The 23,542-nt window shown below is 40.7% G+C and overlaps 2 protein-coding genes across 3 annotated transcripts in view; one reads left to right on the top strand and one right to left on the bottom strand.

The window, feature by feature from the left end:
- LOC134533658 (WD repeat-containing protein 47) overlaps positions 1-5,563 on the top strand; it is a 255,441-nt gene extending 249,878 nt beyond the window's left edge. Inside the window, exon 7 of one of the 2 annotated variants that reach the window (XM_063371198.1) lies at positions 364-5,563. In XM_063371198.1, coding sequence (XP_063227268.1) covers positions 364-509 — 146 coding nt within the window. In that variant the 3' untranslated portion in view covers positions 510-5,563. The remainder of the gene's footprint in view (positions 1-363) is intronic. The other variant, XM_063371197.1, reaches the window with a different exon arrangement.
- Positions 5,564-18,230: 12,667 nt separating this feature from the next.
- The window catches only part of LOC134534399 (uncharacterized), a 90,282-nt gene continuing 84,970 nt past the window's right edge, over positions 18,231-23,542 (bottom strand). Inside the window, exon 22 of the mRNA XM_063372864.1 lies at positions 18,231-19,312. Within this exon, the coding sequence (XP_063228934.1) occupies positions 19,193-19,312 (120 nt within the window). The 3' untranslated portion in view covers positions 18,231-19,192. The remainder of the gene's footprint in view (positions 19,313-23,542) is intronic.

Genomic DNA, 23,542 nt, shown 5'->3' with positions numbered 1-23,542 from the left:
TCGTCTGTTGCACGGCTATTGTCTCTCTCTAGGTCTGTACTCTCGCCTTTCTTCTGTTCCACCAATCACTTGCCTTCCGAAAAGAGTAATTTATTATGAGTTTCCTTTTAATCATTAAAATAGTATAAACTTTCTTCCCCGTCTCAGATGGGAAGTAAATTTATAATGATTTAAAGTCTATTAAATATATGGTTCTTAGAAAAATTGCAGACTAAATACGGTACCCTGAGCGTTGTTTTCATTCATTGTTAAATATCTTCGTGATGTGACCACTACCACAGTTTTACCCCTGGTAGACGTAAGCTCCTGCCGTCCCGCGAGATAGGAGAGGTGTTAGACCGGAGGCCGGCGGCGTGCTTGCAGGGGACCTCACGCTGCCGCTGCCCAGCGTGGTGGTGGCTCAGCACCAGGACAAGGTCATCTCGGGCCGCTGGCACCCCAGCGAGTTCTCCTTCCTGAGCACGAGCGCCGACAAGACGGCCACGCTGTGGGCCCTGCCGCCCGTCTGACCGCCCGTCTCTTACTCTTACACACAATCTTCAATTAAACCAAGTTTTTTTTGAAGTTATTTAATAATTTATAAATTTTTATATTTTATTGTATGCATATGTAGCTAAAATATTATTTGTAAATCTTTCAAAAGGTATGTAATTGATATAAACCAAATATTAAATTAGTGTTTTAATACTTAACGGTCACTCGTGTAGATAACTGCGTTTCAAACAATTTTTCTTTTGCGAAGTTATTTTTAAATCTGTCGGTAGTGTTTTAAGAATGAATTGTAACAGTTAGGCTTACTATGTGACAAGTTAAAAAAAAATTATTTCAGCTCAACTCACCAAAAATTAAGTGCATAGATGTTATATATTGCCTTTAAATGTAAATAGTACTTAAGAAAAGATTATTTATTTAGTTTATGGTATGTTGCATGTAGCGTTACAGAACTTTGATAATACGAGGTCACAAATAAAGAGCACCACTGTCAGGTGGCAAGTTGGTGCTATGTCTAAAAGCTTGAAATTTTTGCAATATATTTATTTCAATCAATCAAAGTAAGTTTATCTAAAAAAAATTAATTTTATATTTACTAAATCATGTGTTTTACTTACTTGCTTATCAAGTTTCATGTACAATATTTGTAATTTTTTAATATTTTAGGTTTGTATGGAATGCATCTCATCGTAAAAATTTGGCTGAGGAGTTCCCGGAAACTTGGAAATTGTAAAATATATATGGAAGTCACGGGTGAAAGCATTTTCCTGAGAAAAGAGATTATAATACATATTAACATAGTGTTAGTAAACTATTATTTTATGACTATGCTCAGCAAAATTTATCAAAATTAACTTCTACTCAGGCAATATTATTTATTCATGCCAATATTGAGCCTTTCTAGAAACATAATTTAAAATATTGATGACCAAGAGTGGTGATAGGTGATTCTGCTCGCATGAAGATCTGAAAATGTGAACTATTACTGTTAATTTTTTTGTTACAAAAAAACCACAGATGTCAAACTTCAGTTACGAATTAGGTACACACGTTCTTCACATACTGTGTTTATTGTGCCTTCATTTGCATCTAAAGTGACTAATTGGTAAATAAAAAAAACATTTGATTAAAACATTGTTGTATTACATCTGATTAAAACATTGTTGTATTACATCTGATTTGTTGATATTGTACAATGTATTCATATTCTTTTTAAACCCGTACATGTAGCGAATATTCACTGAACCAAGGTATCTGCTCCATCATCATCAGTAATGATGTTCAAAGGTGCTTTTTTGTTCTGTTAAACTGAAAACTAAGATTTGATATATAGATATCAACAGAGGGAATATTTCTTTATTTTATAAAAAATAAAAACCACAATTTTAATATGCATTATTTCTGGAAAACGTTTTATTGTGTTTATATTTTAATCGCATCTTAAAAATAAAATTTAAAATCTGGTCGTGGGGCCTACAAACATACAGATTGTGTTTGAAATACTCATTTATTCATGTAATTGCACGAGTTGGGCCAGTATGCCATACCGGGACGAACAGTGGTCATCTCAGAACTAGGTGTACATTTTGGATGAGCATCATCTGCAGTAGTGGACCAGCAGTAGTCTGCAAGTGTTGGCCATGTTGCATGGTTGGTTCTAAAGTCTGCAGGTAGGTGGCACTGTGCAGTCCAGTACGAAGAGAATTTTTGCATAGCAAGGACACTAGATTGGTAAGGTGAAACTTTATCACAGACTGTTTCCTCATTAACAACCTTGGTAATCTCACCCATGAGTTTAAGGACCATCTTTATGAATCGTTGATATCCTCATTTTGTGTTAGCTATTTCACTGTGCCTTTTTTAACCTCTCTTGAAATTGCAAAAACCTTGAGAGCAGAAAAGTTATGCAAATACTGTATAAACCCACGTACCACCCGCCCCCGGGTAAGACCCGCACCCTTATTTTTAGAATGCCATGGTGGGAAAAAATGTTTTTATTGCAAATCTGCATGGAAAAAATAATAATTTAGTCGTGATTTCTTTTCTTTTCAACCAGTAACAAATCGTAAAGAATTACCAAAAAAGTACTATGCTACTTATTACAGCCTCGGCATTTGCGTTAAAAGTGTACAGAAGGCAGGCTACTTCAATGTGGCAACATCGCGCGAGTAGAACGTGGCATCGGCGCGCGCGAACGATAACAACACGCCGAGTATGCGCGTGACCTTGCCCAGCTCCCAGCTGTTTACAGTTACAATCTTCCGCGTCCATTATCGTGCGCTGGGCAATGACCTCGTTCAAACAAAATAAACGATAAAGCACGCGAGTCCGAGCCACGCATAATAAAAACTATTTTTATTACATGCATATAAAAAACCTTGTGCCTAAATGTGGCATATTCTACAGCTTCCGCAGCTTTAACACATGACTCTGAAATGCTATTGATTTCTCATCGTAGCTTGTCGGTAAACGCTAGCAGATTGTAGTACCCGCCTCATGGACAAACCCTTTCTTACCATGAACCTGCGCATCCAGTTCCTTCTTGTTTTAAAGCCTTCACCCACGCCAAGTTCACGAGCAATTTGCAGCGCCTTTAGCGAACACATTTCCGTGCTTACAGCGCACCCGAATTGCCGTCTGTCTTGATGTGGTCGTGGAGTTTTTCCTCTATCTTCGGAAACTTTGCTACCGCACCACGGAACGCACGTCTATCGCCACTGGCCGAAAACAGTTTGTCTTTACTTTTCCTCCAATCCCTCACACATGATTCGTCGACATATTTTCGCCCAGCAACACGGTTACCGATTTCTTCCGCTTCACTGATTATTTTTAATTTTTCCGCAACTGTGAAAGAACGCAACTCTACGATTCATTATAATAGTTGCAGCCAACACACGTGTAAAACCACTGGGTACTTTGCAAATGAGCGTAGGACAGTGCGTACTTTATTTACTCTATGCGTGGGAGCGCGCGTTTGTAACCAGCGAAGCTGCAGCGTGACAACGCTGTGAGGAATGTGACCTTGACTGTCTGCCGCTTCCTTCCCCTCCTTTCCCCTACTTCTCTTTTCTATCACAGCAATCTCCAGTCTCGCCGGCGTTATTTTGTCACCGCGCTAAAATGGCCCAAGACCCGTGTAACACCCGCACCCTACTTTTTCGAACCCGATTATTTGAAAAAAGGTGCGGGTGGTACGTGGGTTTATATGGTACTCAACGTGTGTAGATGGTAAAATTTCCTTAAGCTCAAAAAAGTCTTGCGTCATCTTGACGTAAGGCAGGGCAGCCAATTGCTTGGCAAAGGATTGTCTACTTATGTTATAGACCTAGCTTAGATATGCAACCACAGTTGTATGCAAATCATGGATAGATGCTAAACCAGCTTTTTACAGATGTCGCATGAACCATCTTAGGTGTGAGTCAAGCAGGACATGACCAGAAGAGAGAATAAAACACATTTATTACACAGTTTGGAATTCCTGCAATACTGCGTCTAACAGTAGAAGTCAATAGGGGTCCACGCCTCAATTCCTGCTAAAACAAAAACAGTCGTGAACAATGCTTACTGGCATTACCATCACCCCTGGATCCATTCGCCCAACACAAGTGTGCCTTCTCGCATGTTTCAGGCACATACAGTCACATCTCTTCCCAGAGAACATTTAAGGGGTTCCGCCACTTTATGTTAATATTGTATATATAGTTGCAAATATAGACTACGCGCTCTTGTATTGACTGCTATGGACTGCCATCCTAATGATGGCGCGATAAAAAAAATCTCCATCTGCATGATGATGGACTTACTGCAGCAAGTATTTTGATTTACTCTACAATCAGGGTGTCTAATAGTCACTAGTCCCTAAAAAGTCATGGTATTGAACAGATGCTCACGAATGTCCCGATTAAGTCTTAGAAGTACACATATTAAGATTTTTTTGTGTTACATAAAGAGAGGTAATTTTCACAATATCATTGAGGGTGTTTGTAAGCAGCTGTTTAACGTTATTTTATCTTATCAGACACTATAGCTTAATTGTATGTAAAAAATTTTGTTCTTATTTCAGCATAGCGGTAAAAACTAATATAATTTTAAACAAATATAAAATATGATTTAAATATATTAAATGGATATTTGCCATCGCTGATTTTACACTAGTTTTCATTGAAGAATCTTAAGAATATACCTACAACAAAGAAGGTTTTACTATTATGACATCCTGTGTAAACCATCTGTGGTATATGGCGGTAAAATTATTTAGAAATTATCTTCGTCATTGCAAGAATCAATCAAAGAACAGAAATATCAGGCTATACTTCATCATGGCAACATGGAGTCACAAGCCTGTACGATGTGGTGAGTCGTCAGCATTTATTTCATGCAAAGGAAGCTAGAAATAAGTAAACAATATTGCTGAATTAACACTTTTTGTGTAAAAAGTTACTATAAATGTATCAAGTGTTCCAGTAAGAGGTGACAATCTTGTTTTAAGGATGTGTGTTTACTGAACCAACGTATTTTAATGTGTTTATTTTGTTTTGTATTTTTACTAATACATATGTTTATATGTGAAATTTGGCTGTTCAAAAGGTTTGTGGTAGACTGCTTCAGCAAAGTTGCATGCATTTATTGTTTTTTACCAGTGATAAAAGTGCCAGGAAAGTTTCATTTTCAAGACATTTGGTTGGAAGAGGAGAAATGGAAATTATGGCGAAGAGCTAGTAAAATATGCATTTTCAGCTTTTTTGTACACTTTGCAAAAAATACTTTGACACTTCTCACTCTGTTGTAAATGCAATTAAATGCCATGAAAAATAAAAAATACTGAGTTTTTTAATGTCCTCAAGTCTGGCAGACATAAAATGTTATCTTGTGTTAATGAGGACACCTTCGACCCTTCTTATGCTAACCATCTAGTTCATCAGAGCCTGGGTCCAGCATGCCAAATTATAATTCATTCAGTGAACAGTAAACCAAGCTATGCTATCTTTTTGTCACACTTCACTCTTTCTTGATGACTTGTGTAACTAGTGGATCTTTTAGTTTCAAAAGGCAAAATAATGATTTCGTCTAGATATAAGTACCTCTATGTTTATTAAACTTTTAGTTACTTTCACATTAAAATAATATTTAATAAATTGATTGACAAATATATTAAAATTATTGGATTATATTAACATATATTTAAAACTACATTATCTAAAGAATGAGCCGGCCCTAATTAGAAAATTACCGTTAATCATTAGATACAATTAAAATAAAATCAGCAACAATAAACCGGTTAGTTATTAACAATCCCAGCACACTTGCAGCGATTAAAGTTCCGAAAGTAAAATTTCTGGATTTTGATCCTTTCAACGTCGTGATTTCATGTTATTCTGAAGATATCAAAAAAAGCTGGAGGACTGGAGGTTTGACGTTCGCTGGCCGAAGTTGAGCTGCTAACGAGCCGTCAGGGCGCCTTAGTCGTCCTGATTGCTGGAGGAAGGACTCAAGGGTGGTGTTGTTAGGTCTGCATCCGGCCCTTGGACCCTGTCAAACAGGGAGAAGATGGCTTCTAGCGTCAGCCAGGGTGCAGAGCTTGTGAACATGCGGTTGTCGCTGATGTTTCCATGATTCAAAATATAGAAAATATTAAGAAGTATAATGAACAAAGCATGACTACTTCTACGAGGTACACAGACGGACTAATTACTAATTACCAAAGTTGTGGGGATCACATTCCTTGCCTAGCTGATGACATTTTTAAACAACGACCGTAGCGAAGTCTTGATGTGTGGCTCGCCGGCGATGCGGTGTGGTCAGTATGCTCTCGCGGTGCGGAGTAAGTTTGGGGTGGCAGCGACTCGTAATTAAAAGATGACGTCAATCAAAGGAAGAGGGGAGGCTTCGGCTTCTGGACCGAAAGGTTCTGAAGATTTTCGAGGGAGTGGTCGATAAATATCATCTTGGATATTTCGAAGTTGGTGGTACTGGGCTACTGGCCGATGTCAGCACGACCTGGTGGTACTGGGCTACTGTCCGATGTCAGCACGACCTGGTGGTACTGGGCTACTGGCCGATGTCAGCACGACCTGGTGGTACTGGGCTACTGGCCGATGTCAGCAAGACCTACTGAGGGGTGTCCGAAACAAAGAGAGATCAACTCACACGAGGAGACTGCTGAAGCATTGGGCTTATGGAGGGGACTAGTGCAGTGCTCTGGTGGCTTGGAAATTAACTACGGGGCACTGTTTGTTGTGTGAGGTGCCAGGGGGCAGGCGTTTAGCTGGCGTTCAAACACCCAAGGGAAATAACTCTCAACTCTGCCACTAGAGGGCAGAGGCGGTACATTCTGAGACTGGAGTCATGGCCTCGAGACAGGCAGGGGTTATTGGCCAACCACTGCTCTGAGCAGCCTAAGAGGTCGAATTTCTAAGATATAACGTTTTAGTGAAATGCATATTTACGTTATTTTAGGTTAAATCTAATCAAATATAAAAATTAAACATGAAATTGTTATTGTTAAATTATAAAAATGTAATTATATTAATATTAGTAAATACTAATATTATTACACATACGTAAACTGCGGTGACAGTGGGAACGAGGCTCTACTGAGACCGGAGGCGTGACTGGACGTTCGTGAAAATGACTCGAGATCATGCCATGGAGTGCTCACGCCAGGCGAGGTCTTAGAAACAGCCTGCTCTGGTAACTTGCAGGACATAGCAGTTCTTGTCACAGCTCGGAGGATAATTACAGGCGACGGACGGCACCAAAGCGGGGATAAGGCAATAGCACTTGCTAGGCCATTAGATGGTTGGCAAAATTATATTTATGCTGGGAACGATTGGGGAGACAGGTCTGACAAAGATTAAACGGGAGTGTACAGGAGGCGGAAAAAGTTTAAGTTCTTGCAGCAAAAGAATGACTAGCAACATTATTTTTCAAAAATTCAAACTTATAATTGCCAAAAATACTAATTGGTGGCACACTGCATCTAGCCCCATTTAACTGCTTACATATTGTGGCAATATCCCACGAGACACACATCAAACACTCAGACACTCCACTTTCATTGTTAGTGATACTGATACTGGTAGTGCAACCAAAGCTCAATTATGTGGGATACTCATTACAGTCCTATGCTTGCTTCAGTACACCCAGAAGAAACTGCAGAAACTTTTTCATTTTGTGTTTGCAAAGAGTACTACAGCTTGAAAATAAAATTATAAAAGGAGAAGTAGCATATATTTGGAACATTCTTATGGACATACACCATTGCTGGTTCACACTTTATGTCACCGAAAAATGTTAAGAACGGACAACAAGAATGAAAACAAAACTCCCATAAAACAAGCCAAAATTAAGTGATGCCAAATGCAAAGTACCTGTACACTATACAGCACAGATGAACACATGACAAATGAAACTAAAGATGAAACTAAGCAGATAACCTGACAGAGAGTAGTGTTTTTTAAAGTTGATCCAGAAAAGTATAGCGGTATCTCTGGAAAAAGAAGCTAGTTACTTTTGAAAATGGATCCACGAGCGATTTTACGAATTTCCACAAAGATTTGTAATCTGATGAAAAAGGTAGTTTATAATTTTGAGAAGAATCCTCAAATATAACTTTGCTTAGCTACGTAGCTACTACAAAAATAACTAAGTGCTTCAGACATATATTTTAATCTGGTGTTGTATGAACTAATTTAAGCTAAAGGAGATTCTTGGAATGTTGCTCAGTATATTTAAGTTAAAAGAAGAGTTTTTACTGTCAGACATCTGAAATCAATCCAGTGTAGTTCACATCTAGGGAAAGCCCGTCCTGTTGTCCAGGAATAAATAGCCGACTGCAACAATGGATCTACTGTGAATAACTGTGTACCAAAGGTTCAGTAACTGAAATTACTGTATGGAAAAAAATTTTGTGTTGCCTTGTGTAACACTGCGTTCACAGTTAATTTGAATTTGCTATTTTACTTATTATATGTTAATTGGTCCCATTTGCTTACTTATATAAAATATTACCTTTGCTTCATAATATAATTAATAACTATAATTGACCCCTATTATTATTACAACCTTTACTCAGTGTGCCGGAAATTAGGTATTTCAGCATGTTTTTTTTAATTGTTATTATAATTTTAAATTATTTTTGGAAATTTTATTTTCTCTATAATTTGGTTACAAAAGGGGTGATTTACACTTTGTTAGGCTGGTGTACTCTACTTACTTAAACTTTGCGCCAGTGGACTGAGGCACATTTTCTCAGGGACCAATCTGATCTTTTGCAAGTCTAGACGTCGTTGGCAGCCCGTTTGACATTTCTCCCGCTTACAGTCACATCCGGGGTTTGTAACATTACTTCCCTTCATGACTAAAATCGCATAGAGCAGCTTCTGGCCTGCAAGCTCTACTTCTCAGAGACCCGCTGAGAGTAGCGAGTCTCGGCACGAACGAGGATCCCGTGGACCCCCGTTCCCAGCACAGTTACATTTTTTGTACCCCCTCTCCCCCACAGCTACCCACCTTGATTCTCAGAATTTAGGCCAGGATCATTGACCTGATGTGAACCTGCCAGGCGGTGGCCGACTTCAAGGACGATTTGCCATAGAAAAAATATGTGCAAAGATGGACTACCCACGACATCTAGCGGCAGAAATAGTAACGTCTGCTCTGGTCGCAAGCGAGTGGAGCTGACGCCCGCGACACCTATTGGCGACCTTGCTAACCCCCCCCCCCCCTCCTTCTGACCCCTTTAGGCCGTAAGAGAGCAGCTCCGCTGCGCCATAAGGCCCTATGCCTTCCACTCGCGTCCTGTAAGAGTCGATTGTATGTTGTTTTCTGTGCCTGCCGGTAGAGACCGCAGCAGTCGCCCTTCGGCACAAACAACTGAAGTGGTTACGACCACCTCGGTCACCTCCGGAAGTATTCGGTCCAGAGCCGAACCTTCCCCCTCTTTTCCCTAGCGCCGAGCGCCCGTTTTAATTAGGAGCTTTGTCCGCCATCGCGGCACTCTGACTTCGGCTACTTACCGCATCATCTCGGCGTCACCTCTGTTAAGAGGCTTTTTCGTGGCAACGACGAACTCGTTCGAATAAGGAATGTAGTCAGCTGTGTTGAGGGATGTGACCCCAGCTTCAAAATTCAGTAGTAGCCAGTCAGTCATAGTAATTAGAAAACAAGTCATGTTTTAGTTTAAAGTTTATTAATTTTTTTTAATCTTCCTAAATCATGATTTCTGCCGCGTCATCTGCGCAATTCTCGGTCCGCGCCTTTCGGATGTCGACGCGAGACATTTCCCGAGGCCAGGAGCTACACCCTGTTTGGTGAGTTACTTCGGTCTATTTTTCCTCCCCGAATTTCCGTTTGTTGGCCTTTTCGCGCCGACTGTGTTTGACTGTCTGGAAGCAGGTCTAATTCGTTGGAATTTGGCATGTGTTTCAGACATGGTCCAACATTTGGGCGCCGAAATGGCACCCATCTGTTGTCCAAGACCTCCAGCTTCATTTCTCCCTAAGAAGAGCTTCCTCCCGGCCAGATGTACAACTTGAAGCCCCGGGTGATATTTAAAAAATAACTTCTCTCTACAAGCAACAAAAGAACTTATCTTAATAAATACCAGCGAGCAGTGCCATAGAGAACTTATCAAATAGGAATATGTGAAATTGTTACAGTAATGAGTGGACGAACCTAACCTGCTATAAAATGTCATTTTTTTTGTTAACAGTATAGTATAACGTGTTTTAATAATATCGGGCCGGCCCCCTTTTAATAACTTTAATATATTGTTAATATCCTTTTATGGTGAAACTAAAACAAATGGTAAACAGATTTATTTTAATTTACTTTTTAAATAAACCAGGAAACCTATAGACCAATCTACTTATGTAGTGTTTATTTATTTATCATTTAACTAGTATATCTATTTAAACGATCCACTAGCTCCCAAGTTGCTTGTGTGCAGGGAGTATAAAATTGTCTTGTTCACCACCTCGTGCCACCTCTGGTAATACTTGCAGTGGCGTGTATTCAATAGACGCTGGGTAAGCAGTGCTTACCCTGTTATATTGCTTGGCGTAATTTAATAATTTTTGCTATCTGGTAATTTCATCTCGTGTGCCAATGTGATCCGATCACCATAGCGGGCGCGTCGGGTAGCGTGTCACCCGGTTGTCATGGTAACATCAAAGCCGGGCGGGTGAGGAGGCCGGGCGGAGGGGGGGAAAGGGTTCGCGTATCTTCGTGAGACTACTTCGGTAATGTTCACTCAAGGCCCGCTGTAGCCAGAGCAGCTTGCCTTAGCTGTGTGTGCACGTCGGAAAGCAGAAGTTGCGTTGTGTCGTGTAACAAACAAATACCGGTACAAATTTTATTTTTACAACTTATAAGGCAATTTTTCATTGCGCAACAGTGTCCGTTTTAAGGAACATTTTATACTGTTTTGTTATTTACTGTTTTCGTTTTAAGTGCTAGCCAGTGAGAATGTAAACTTCATCTGCGACTGCCGTCCATGTGCCAACAAGGTAAGCTGTGAGTTCCGCAGCGTATGCTGTCCGGGATGGAGCAGGACTCTCAACCCGGCCCCAGCCGAGAACACAGCCACTGCGTTGTTTTTTGCAATTTTTTGAGAACTGATTTTAATTCTTTTTCTTTCAAAGACAAAAAAAAAAGCTTTTGGCAGTGGGGAGACCGACTCCTGATTTAGACATAAAAACAACAGGAAAATCTTTTGTTAGACATTTTAATGGTAATTTACATTCGAAAAATGAGTGGTTAACAGGCTGCCCATTACTTGGAAAACTATTTTGCTGGCCAAGTGCATTTTATATTTCTACCAGGAAAACTGCAAAAATAGCCCATTTTGCACCTAGAAATCCAAATATTTCCGGGGGAGCACCCCCGGACCCCCTGCCTTAAGGTCGGGGATGGGTGAGACAGCTTACCCACACAATAACTCTAACACACGCCACTGAATACTTGTATTTTTCTTTATAATTTTGTTTAGCTGTTTCCTAGTTTTTTTTTTTATTAAATTAAAATAATATACTTTTAGGGCACGAGGGGCGTATCATCAGCGGTTCCTTAAGCAGAGTGCTTAAAAATTGCTATACTGCAACTAGCAATTCAAACAATTAGGTATTATTAACTTCATATTTTAAATGTTTTCTGTACAAGTCTGTAAAGCAAAGGTTGATAGTCTGACAAATATTAAATATATTATTAATTTATTGGATAAACAAACTTCAATTAGACTTCATTCCACATTTTTCAAACTAAATTTGATTCTTATAATTGGCGTGAAAGATTAGGATCACCATCCAATTGAAGTCTTAACTGTTAATCTTTGTTTTAATAGTTCTAAAAGTTATCAAAACAGATTGGAAGTAAATACATGGTTGATTGCTGTTAAATTTAATTACATATTAACTTAAGGTAACCCAACCAAAAATTTAAAACAGAAACCAACAAAACCCAACATGAATATCATTTGTTTCCTGTTTTGTAACGAATATGGTTGATTGTATTTTATTGAATCTTGTTAGCAATTGGTGCCCAAACAAAAAAAAATATCAGTGTATCCTGTTAGTTTCCAATGTCAAAGCACACTGAACTCATTGGTTTTTATTGGATTATGTTATAAACTAATTTTGAAGAAAAAAAAATCTGCCTTTTTTTTCTGTTGTGAAACAATATCTTAGTTTATGATGTATTTTCCATTGTTTTATGATGTTTTTTTTTGTGGTTTCTGATGTGAGTAATTAATTTTTTTATGTTGTATTTTAGTGTTTTCTTTCTTTTTTTTTTGTGGTTTTTTGATGCAACGTACTGTTTTGGGGTATGTTGATTTCTACCTATTTAGCCGTTACCATGGTATGACTTTCAGAAAATTTGTATTTAGTTTTTCATTTCATTGTCCATAGACCCCAAAACCATTTTTAACTCAAAAGTTTATACATGTATGTATTTATATATAATTATATATATATTTAAGAGTTTTGTGAACATGATAACTGAAGCAATTTTTCACAAATCACTTTGAAACTGATACATAAAACCTAGTAGTGGAAAATCTCATTTGAGTTCATTAATCGGCAATATCCGACCAAAGGGGTAGAAATGGGGAGATTTTTTGAAAAACAGAAAATTGCTTTAACTCCCATAATATGGAAAATATCACATCTGTTTTAATGTACTGTTACGATCGCGCTTGGCTGCAGTGCTTGGCATCGCCGTGCTCGTTCGGCCTGTCTGCGCCCCCCTTCCACCCGCATCCTCTCCCTGGTATCTCGTGTCATACTGTCTCGCGACATCCTGACCGTCGCAGCGCGCACCTGCCTCAGATCGAGTTACTTAAAAGAGGCCGCACTGCGGAATAAAAGGACTTAGACATGTTTATCGGCGCGTTTTGTGGGAACCCGATGCTTGTTGAGTTTATCGGCGTTCTTTGAGCAGCCGCCGCGTCCTTCGAGGACTCACGACGCGTTTCTGGGCATTTCGACGGCGAAGGTCGCGCGATATCTCGGAGACATGCCCGATTGTTCTGGACGGGAACCCAAGGGCTATATAAGGAGGTTGGGCCGACCTAGGAGTTCAGTGGGGAGTTCTCCCGCAGCGGAGTTTCCGGGCGATAGTGCCGCGGGTGCGGCAGAGTGGCGAAGTCCTTGGACGAAGGTTCCAGGGCAGGGAGTGAGTGAGTTCAGCGGAGTCGGGAGTTTCCGGGCGATAGAGTCGCGGGCGCGGCGGAGTCCCGAGTGAAGTTGCGAGCGAGTCGTCGTGTGGGATCTCGGCGAAGGGTGTGACGGCGGCGGCGGAGTCCCGCGGCGGAGACCCACGAGGGGTGCTGCGGCGAGAGTTGCGCCGGAAGTGCGGCCCAGCGAGGTGTGTGAAACGAGTGACTGGGAAATTGACATTTCTTTAAGTGTAGTTAATTATCTGCCATTTTAGAAGATTATTTGTAAGTGACAAGAAGTGGTAATAAATAAAACTGTGTGTGTGAAATAAAATCTATTAATTGGGCTATCCTTTAAGAACCCCCATGGAAAATCGTAACATTTTGGTGTCAGAAGTGGGATAGCCCTAATTAATAGATTTAGGATTCAGTTAGAGTATTAGAATAAAATTTAAGGATATAATTTAGTTTACAAGAATATAGTTAGTGTTTAGAACTTTAGTGAATTTGAAATTTTCTAGAGTTAGTTTGAGTATACTGTAGTCAGTGTTAGTTTTGAATGTAAGAGAGATATTTTTAGTTTAATAAGGTTCGGCTAGGTCATTTAAAATTAAGAACAGTATTAGAAAAAAAATTATTTAGGTTGATTAATTAGTAAATGCTTTAGAAAGAGATGGCTGCTGAAGAGTTAAATGTAGAAGATATCAGGAAGATAAGGGTTATCCTGGAAGAAATGGTGAATGACATGAGGGCATGGATAACCAGTATGAAGAACTCTGCGAAAGAAGTGAAGAGTGAAAATAATGTGGGTAAGGACCATCATGAAAAAACGAAGAGCGGGTCAAACAATAGCCTAGAGGAAATGAAGAAGGATCAGAATGAAATGAAGAATGGCCAGGAAGAAATGAAGAATGAAAAGAAGAACGAAATGAAGATAAACCTGGAAGAGAACAGCCAAGAGAAGACCAGCGAAGAGAAGACCAGCGAAGAGAAGACCAGCGAAGAGAAGACCAGCCAAGAGAAGACCAGCGAAGAGGAGACCAGCGAAGAGGAGACCAGCAGAAAGAAGACCAGCGAAGAGAAGACCAGCGAAGAGAAGACCAGCCAAGAGAAGACCAGCCAAGAGAAGACCAGCGAAGAGAAGACCAGCGAAGAGAAGACCAGCCAAGAGAAGATCAGCCAAGAGAAGACCAGCGAAGAGAAGACCAGCGACGAGAAGACCAGCGAAGAGAAGACCAGCGAAGAGGAGACCAGCGAAGAGGAGACCAGCCTAGAGGGGAACAGCAAAGAGAACAGCGAAGAGGAGACCAGCCTAGAGGGGAACAGCGAAGAGAACAGCGAAGAGGAAATTACCCAGGACATGAAGATGAAAGAAGAGCTAAAGAAAAGAACAGAAGTAGTGAAGATGAGTTACAAAGTAAGGAACATTGAAAAAGAAGAAATGAAGATAAACGAAAGAGAGAGAGGAAAATGCCAAGAAAAGCTGAAGAGTAACCAAGAAGAGACGAAGAAGAGCTGGGAAATGCTGTGCGAACAAGTAGCTGCGAGAGAAGAAATGGAGAGAAAAAGGGAAGGAACAAGGAAACTGTTGGAAGGCAATAAGCAATGCATTCAAGAGTATCGGGTCCGTCCAAGGCATCGGTCAGCTGGCTGAACGACATGGGGCATCTGCGACGCAGAAGTGTCGCCGGGTGACAAGAGAAGCTACATCTAATGAGAAAGAGGGTTATCTGGTGAGACTGTACAGCCCGCGATGGAGGAAAGGCAGGAGGCCTAAACTTCGAGTAGCATGGGGACCTCCAGGAGGAGATGCATTACCTGTTCGGGACGAACAGGTTTAAGGAGTGGGCAATGTTACGATCGCGCTTGGCTGCAGTGCTTGGAGTTCGCCGTGCTCGTTCGGCCTGTCTGCGCCCCCCTTCCACCCGCATCCTCTCCCTGGTATCTCGTGTCATACTGTCTCGCGACATCCTGACCGTCGCAGCGCGCACCTGCCTCAGATCGAGTTACTTAAAAGAGGCCGCACTGCGGAATAAAAGGACTTAGACATGTTTATCGGCGCGTTTTGTGGGAACCCGATGCTTGTTGAGTTTATCTGCGTTCTTTGAGCAGCCGCCGCGTCCTTCGAGGACTCACGACGCGTTTCTGGGCATTTCGACGGCGAAGGTCACGCGATATCTCGGAGATATGCTCGATTGTTCTGGACGGGAACCCAAGGGCTATATAAGGAGGTTGGGCCGACCTTCGAGAGGAGTTCAGTGGGGAGTTCTCCCGCAGCGGAGTTTCCGGGCGATAGTGCCGCGGGTGCGGCAGAGTGGCGAAGTCCTTGGACGAAGGTTCCAGGACAGGGAGTGAGTGAGTTCAGCGGAGTCGGGAGTTTCCGGGCGATAGAGTCGCGGGCGCGGCGGAGTCCCGAGTGAAGTTGCGAGCGAGTCGTCGTGTGGGATCTCGGCGAAGGGTGTGACGGCGGCGGCGGAGTCCCGCGGCGGAGACCCACGAGGGGTGCTGCGGCGAGAGTTGCGCCGGAAGTGCGGCCCAGCGAGGTGTGTGAAACGAGTGACTGGGGAATTGACATTTCTTTAAGTGTAGTTAATTATCTGCCATTTTAGAAGATTATTTGTAAGTGACAAGAAGTGGTAATAAATAAAGCTGTGTGTGTGATAAAAATCTTTAATTGGGCTATCCTTTACGAACTCAAGCGGGAAATCGTAACAGTACCATAAATCGTAGAAGTAACACCAAAATCTTTTGTCTGAAAATTTTTTGATACAACCAACCATAATTGCAAGGGGTTGGAAAAACAAGGGTAGGAGGACAAAAAAAAATCATAACTCCCTTTGATGGCACAACATTGAATTCGTACAAATTATATATCAATATTATAATAATTTTTATCCAAAACTTTTGTCTGAATCAATTTTTTATTAGACAAATCATTGCTGCATGGGGTTGAAAAATCCTGGGCTTCAAATAAGAAAATTAATAAAACTTTCCTGCCATGTACTCTATTGAATCAATGTTTACTTTTGTTTAAACTTTTTAAATATTGTTTAAAACTTTTATCTGAAGTAATTTTTAAGTAAAAAAACCATTACTGCAAAGGGTGGAAATAACAAGGTTAGAAAGACAAAAAAGGTAATTACTTTTTTAAAATAGAAATGGGGACAGGGAAACTCCCTGTGCACTAACCCGAGGAGGATGGGGCCGGGGGTGGGCGGGACTAGACTCAGGTGAGGGCACCTCCTGGACCTACTGGGAGTCCTGCACCCCCCACCAACCCAACTGCGCTTCTAGGAAGTTCCAGGGCCGAGCAATGACCGACCCCCTCCCTAGTCATCTCCATGCCTAACAGCGAGCTTCAGTGAGATCTGTCGGCCGACCTTGGTATTTTGCTCCGGTTAACTACTTTTCTGACCACTAGGGCGCGACACCGTTCAACTGGCTACTTGGGCGCCGCTATCTGCCGGCCTGCTCACCAACTAAAAGTCGGCTCAACCCAGTTCATTATTTGGCAGGGGCTGATCACCTAAGGGCCTCGGGCCAATCAGAGAACAGTTAGCTCCCTCCCAATATTGGCTTGGCTCCGCCCCTTTCACGAGCCCTACAGCTGCCTTCAAATATGATTGTAAGCTTGCTGTAAGCAGCAGTCACCGCTCTATGCTCGACACAGTCTATGACATCACCCGGGCTACTCCCGATATCTTATTCGCCTTTCCAGTCAGTGAAGCCGGCTACGGTACTGTCTGTGAGTATGTAATCTCGGCACGAAGGAATGTCTCCCTACCCTTCATCCTCTATTTATCATGTAGTGTTTAGTAACACCAATGTTGATTGTTATCAACCATTTTTCTGCGACGGTGCTCGTCATTCCGCGCATTTCCGGTGAATGCAGCCATCCTTGTGGTTTAGTTCATGTTTCAACCCACACATTTACCTTGATGTCACTTGTGGGTGGCTTAGTATAATTCCTTTTGTTAATTTACCAGTCTGATTATACGTATAATATTGCTTTTTAATAACAAATGGTCATTCACGAGCATGTTATAACCAAAAGACTTGCAGTGTACAGAATTGCCTTATATTCTTTATATGTGTGATGACCTAGAGGAAAACATGTTGATATAACAAAAATAATAGTAATAATCTTTCTAGATTAAAGGAAGATATTTCAAGCCATTTTCTTTGCCTTATTATTGTAGGAAAGTTCCCACTATCCACTTTACTCTTATTCATATGTTGTGGGTGTTATACTTAAAATTTTTAGTAAGCATTTTGGCTTCCGCCTTTGTTGAGTTGCCTTGTAGGATTCCAGATCTAGGTATGTGCTTATTTTTAACTTAAAAGAAGCCAAAGGCCACATGAGCATGGCTCCTCTTGGTTATCCTTGCTTCATCACATCAAGGCATTTTCTTTTAATTTTTTTTTTAAAAAAATTTATGGTTATAACATTTATTACTTTATAATATAATTTTGTACATATGTACTATTGTAAGCTGCACACTTGCACACCATCATAATTTCAGAAGGACATTGCATTTATTTTTTAGTCACGTTCCAAAAGGGACCACTTACCAGACACTAATTTCTATTTTAAGCTTTGAGTTTATTTTTTCCTTTAAATTCCTGCAAGCATTTCTGGTTTTCAGTCTCACGTTGTTTATCCTGTTTAGGCATTATTTTATTGCTTGACACATTTGTGAATGTGCTACCAAACTTCACCCTTCTCTGTTACCGCACAGCTTCTGCCACCCGCGACTATCTCTGTTTCGGCGAGCCCCACATCCCCCCTCCCCTCGTTGACCACCCGTCCGTGCCACGCAGTCAGCCACGCGCGTGTGCGTTATCTACAAACCCCCTCTACATTACAGAGCATTTAAATTTTAAAGATAAAATATTTATTTCCATTCTGAGTGCTACTCACAGCTCAGTAATTTATACCTGTGCTGTATTCAAACAATGTAAATGATTAAAAATAAATTAATATGTTTGTGCAACATTGGTTTATCAAAACCTACAAGTTCATGTCCATTCAATCAATATGTAAATTATATTTTACTACTACTGTTATTTCACAAAGTGAAGATCCATTAAATAACAGTTTAGAAAGAAAAAAGACAGCACATGTTTTGATAAAGTTACTTTAGCTTTATCTGCAACTGTGAAATAATTAAAACTTGCATATCTCAGTACTATACAAAGAAAAATTGTGCATGGATGGGTAACAATTATTACCTAGACTGTAGCTAAAAGTAAATGTACAGTTACACACCCCTCCAAGGTTTCTGTGATCTGACTACTTGAGGTACCAAATGGAAACCCATTTTAAAGTGATTTTACAAAAAAAATAAAAAATTCTTAAAATTTTTTTGTAAATTTTTTACAGTTAATACAAACACATTTCACTGAAAACTGTGTAAAGCTGCATTTACCTCACAGTAACAATAATTTTTGTGTACATAAGACTGTAAGTAATAGTTAAGGGGTGCCTCCCATTTATATTTATATTAATCACTGATCAACTTTTTAGACTTTTGTTTAACTTTCACGAAATGAAAAATATATACAGCGCATACTTTTTGCATAATTAGCTGCGAAAGTTACATTTTTAACGTTTTTGGGTTGTACAAATAAGGAGAATTTAATTTATTGCGGAAATTAAACTTTTTAGGTTTAACTGCAATCCCACTGGATACTTCATGATATGGTTTGCATTTCTATCACAAAAACTCAAAAAAGCTGTAAAAATCGTAACAAATTTGAGAATTTTGAAATACCAAGTAAAATTAATTAATATTTTCTGAAATAAATTCAAACCATTTCTTGAAGAAGCCAGTGGCATTGCAGTTAAACCTAAAAAGTTTCACTTCTGCATTAAATTAAATTCTCCTTATTTGTCCAACCCAAAAACGTTAAAAATGTAACTTTGGCAGCTAATTATGCAAAAACTATGCACTGTATATATTTTTCATTTCGTGGAAGTTAAACAAGTGAACAAGTCTAAAAGTTGATCACGAGCTGGAATGGGAGGCTGCGACACGAGCGCACTCACGAGGACGGCTCCGAGGGCTTCTCTGCCTTCTTCTTGCGCGCGGCGAAGCTGAGCCCCTCCTTGTGGAACTCCAGGGCCACCACGCCCAGGTCGCCCGTGTAGCGGTTCTTGGCCACCTGCCGGCAGACATGCCCCCTGCATCAGGCGGTACCTGTGCATGAGAATACAAACACTTATCTCTAACTAACGTTTCGCAAATTATAATTTCGGTTTCAGTTAGCTTTATATTTTTTTCATATTTTTTTCATTTTCTTAAATAACGATAATATTTTCCACAGCGATGCCAGGCGGTGCCGACCTGCTCTCTTGCGAGTGAACACCTGCATTTGGTCAGACGGGCTGGGTTGTGGGAACTGCACTTTTTCCGATGCTACCGAATCGGAAATCATTCATAAGTATGCGACGCTAATAAAACATAAAATCGGACATTTACTTTCTTACAAACGCAAGTTATGCATTACACAAATATATAACTGATAGAGTACTTGGTACAATATCCTGTTCACATGTGCAATGCACAGTATGTGCTATGACTGCATGTCCTAAGAAGCTGAGAGCGCTAGTTGTGAACTTGCACGACTGCAGATGATATACAGGGCACCGATTATAATCTGGAAAGCCAATAATTTCGAAAGGAATATCATTTATCGAGGGCCTCAGAATCTGTACTGTATGAAAAATACCATTACACCTTTCAGAATAAATTTTTTTGAATTCCTGGCAACCAGGTGGAATATTACACTATGCTTATGTCTCACAAAACCGGAGGGTACCTGTTGTTAGGCTGGAAGGCAGCCATTTCTGCTACACAATCCGTACACCAGAACAGTTCATGGAACACTGACGAGTTTCTTCATAGTTCACACCACAGTACCTGGACCGACCTTCGTATTTTTTTATTTATGATTAAATAAAACAGTTGGATGAACTCTGAAAATTGGGATCACTTCTCACAACAGTTCAACGTTTTTTCCCTCAGTATCATTTACAACATAACCTGTAAATTATTTATAGACTCCTGCTTGTATGTTATGTGTTTAGTTGTGTTACGCAGTTTCGGACTGCCTAACTGTACGACTACCAGGCAGCGCCCCTGGCTATCTGATGGATACCACCCGCAGCACAAGGGCCCGCAATGTTCGATTTCTGCGCGCCGGACGGCACTACATCGGGGCCGCTCGGGCCGCTTCGACTCCGCCCAGCTTCGCAGGCTTCGTCCGGAACAACCAACGATGACGTACTTCCGCCGGCGGGTATCCAGACTGTTCCTCGGTCGGGCCCCGGCGGACTATATAAACCGACCCAGCCAACGCTTCTGCAGGCAGTCTCCGACTGGCCCAGCAGCATGAACCTGCAGTGACTACCATCTACACCACCGGCCTCCTCCGTCACGCTGCCCGACGACGTGGCGACCGCTTCAGGAAGAAAACGGTAAGAGCCGTCGTCAGAATCTAAGTCCGTAAGGGACTCTGAAGATTTTGCAACCCAGTAGAAATATTACAAGTCCACGAGGGACTTAGAATAAATTAAGTCGCATTAGTTTGGACTTAGAATTTTCGCATAGTGAGGAAATAGAAAATTTGCCTCGTCTGTAGAATGAAGGGAACTGTCTCGTAAAGGTTACGGGATAAGTAAAGTAAATGTTTGACTGGTGTTGAAAGTAGAACGGCAGTGGGGCAGCGTGGCAAGAGACGGAGGAGAGGTCGAATATCGCATAACGTAAAGTGTACCAACTTGCAATACGTTGAGGCTTACTGTAACGTAACCAACGTAGTTTTACGTAACGGATTCGACTGAACTGTTATAAGTTTCCGCACTACACGATCACTCCTGATAGAACTACAAAATGCAGCTACTTCGTTGAACGATTGACGAGCCGAATAATAATAAAGACTGTTCGCCGCAATATTGGCGGGGCGTCACGGCATACCGCTGTCAGTAACCAGGAGACTGTTGAATACGACTCGCTGGGTGTAAGAACGTGTGTGTAAGAACGGGAACAGTTTAAGTGTCAAGTAGCCATTGATACTTACACCATAAACACAGTTGAACTTTAAAGAATCAGACCACGAAGAATGAGAATGTAAACTAGTTACGTATATATAAACTAGGGGTGAGCCGATGCCGATTGCCGATTATTAAGATCGGCCGATTTTGGTTATTTTGGTCATTTGCATGATCGGCTTCATGCATGCCGATCCTTTTTGCCGATTACCGCTTTCTGAAGACAAAAAAATCTCTACGTAACACAAAAGCGCCGACATATTTTTTGCTTCAGAACTGTTGCTTGACGTTTTAAAGTAACACTTACGTTACTTACGTGTTTTAATCTTTTCTGCAGAAAAAAAAATTAAGTAAAGTTATTCTTAAAAAATAAACATATTCATGAAAAGTACGTTTGTTAAAAAATAGTAAACAAAAGCACACCAAATTGTTTAATAAGTCATGCATAGGGGCCTGTTCTTTTCGCGATCGCGATTAAACGACGATAAACGCGAAATCGCCATAACACAGCGTTTTTACACGAAATTTAGTATTAAAACGCAAAATCGCAGTGTTTTTAAGCGAAATTTAAAAACTGGGTAAAATACTGTCTCGTCACTGATAAACAAACACCGCAACATGGCCGCCACTGAACATTAGTCATAAATGCACTAAAGCAAACAAAAGCTTACACACGCTCACGTTATAATGTTAAACTCAAAAATATACTGTAAAAATACGTAAAACTACGGCGTTTATTTTCCTTTCCGGCATAATGTTTGGATAGATAAGACAAACAGGCGAAGTTTTAAGGCCTACGTACACCGCTCGGGGCACTGACGTCACCTTGGAACAGCGACACCCGATAAATACAAAAGCACGCAGATGATTGGGCGAACGGTGGCGGTGTTTGGAACAGCCTTACGTGAGTGGCCATACCACGTCAGCCGGGGGCGCTGGCATATAGTTGGAACAGCGTCCTTATATCAAGCAGAAAGCATTTTAAATCGCGCCAAAAAGCGGAAAAATGTAAACAAACATTCATTTTCGAATGGTGTGACGATGATGATTAGTTGGTTAACAGTGTGTTATAAATTTTGTTAAAGGGATTAATAGATTTTCAGATTAGTTTAGGGGAACAACTAATAATCAGTGTCTAAATCAAAAGTTTGTCATATAAATATATGTAACCTATTTGTTTAGGGTATTCAGTAATGAGTAGTTTCAAGTAAAATTATTTAACTTAAGTAATTCGGAGCATATTTTACAACCAACTTAAAAAAGCACTAATCGGTCAAAAAAATCGGCATGATCGGTACCACATTTCTGGCATCGGCATGATCGGCAAATGTGGTGATCGGCTCACCCCTAATATAAACTGTACTATAAGAGATTTCATGTCAATTCTCTTTCTTTCATATTTTCCTATTCTTTAATCGTATTTGATTTGTTTGGCAACGTTAAATTCATGTTAGTACAGTTAACGTAATATTCAATGTGCCCAAAAACCAATTGATTTGATGTTCATATTTTTCTGCTAATATAATTTGCTGTTTGCCTTATAATAAAGCGTTAAGTTAATGTGTGTGACATATATTTGTGATCCGATATTGTTAATTATATTTATCTGTTCACAGACATCGTGGGCACTTGCTGTAATCTTCAAAATAAGAAATCAGAAGGTTGTCATATATGAAAATGCGTGTATTGAAGGATGTGATGTTATTACAATTTTTGTTAATAAAAGAACTTTTGTTTCTCGAACTTTAGAACCTCTTTCTGAGATTTCACCCCTTGTCCTCCCGCCCTTCTGGACTGGAGGTAACAGTTCCAGAGACGTTTGTGTCAGTCAATGTATGCATTATAGCCAAGCAACGTGGAGTATCATGCAAGAGCGGCCACTGTGGTGATGTAAGTAGGCTACAGCAGTAATGTCTCGTTTCTTGACACCGTTCAGCCACTGAACGAGGGAATATGGCATGAGGGTGGCAAAGACCACTAACACAATTTAGGTCCTCACACTCAAGCGTTCATTAAGACATACTTCATGTTCAATGCAGTGCAGACTAGAGCGGATCCTCCTATAATGTACGTTTGACATATCGAACAGTACAACAGGATCTGTCTGGAAATGATCGTATCATAAGTTCCATAGCCTAAATCGTGTCACTATCAGAGCCATAGTCACTGTCTGAATGTTTCTGCAATATGACGTTGTTGGCATTCCAAACACAGGACGAGCACTGTAGGTCCGGTTCATCTGAAGGCATGACATCCATCTTGGTCTCGTCTAGGGCTCACCGTCTCCAGAATCACCAGAGCTTAGACTCCCGTAGTTCAGTTGGCAGTGCTGGGTGCTGCAG

This window comes from Bacillus rossius, chromosome 7 (assembly GCF_032445375.1).
Source record: "Bacillus rossius redtenbacheri isolate Brsri chromosome 7, Brsri_v3, whole genome shotgun sequence".
NCBI classification, from domain to species: domain Eukaryota; kingdom Metazoa; phylum Arthropoda; class Insecta; order Phasmatodea; family Bacillidae; genus Bacillus; species Bacillus rossius.
The sequence above is the reverse complement of the archived record's forward strand: the minus strand, read 5'-3'. Positions and strand labels throughout refer to the sequence as shown.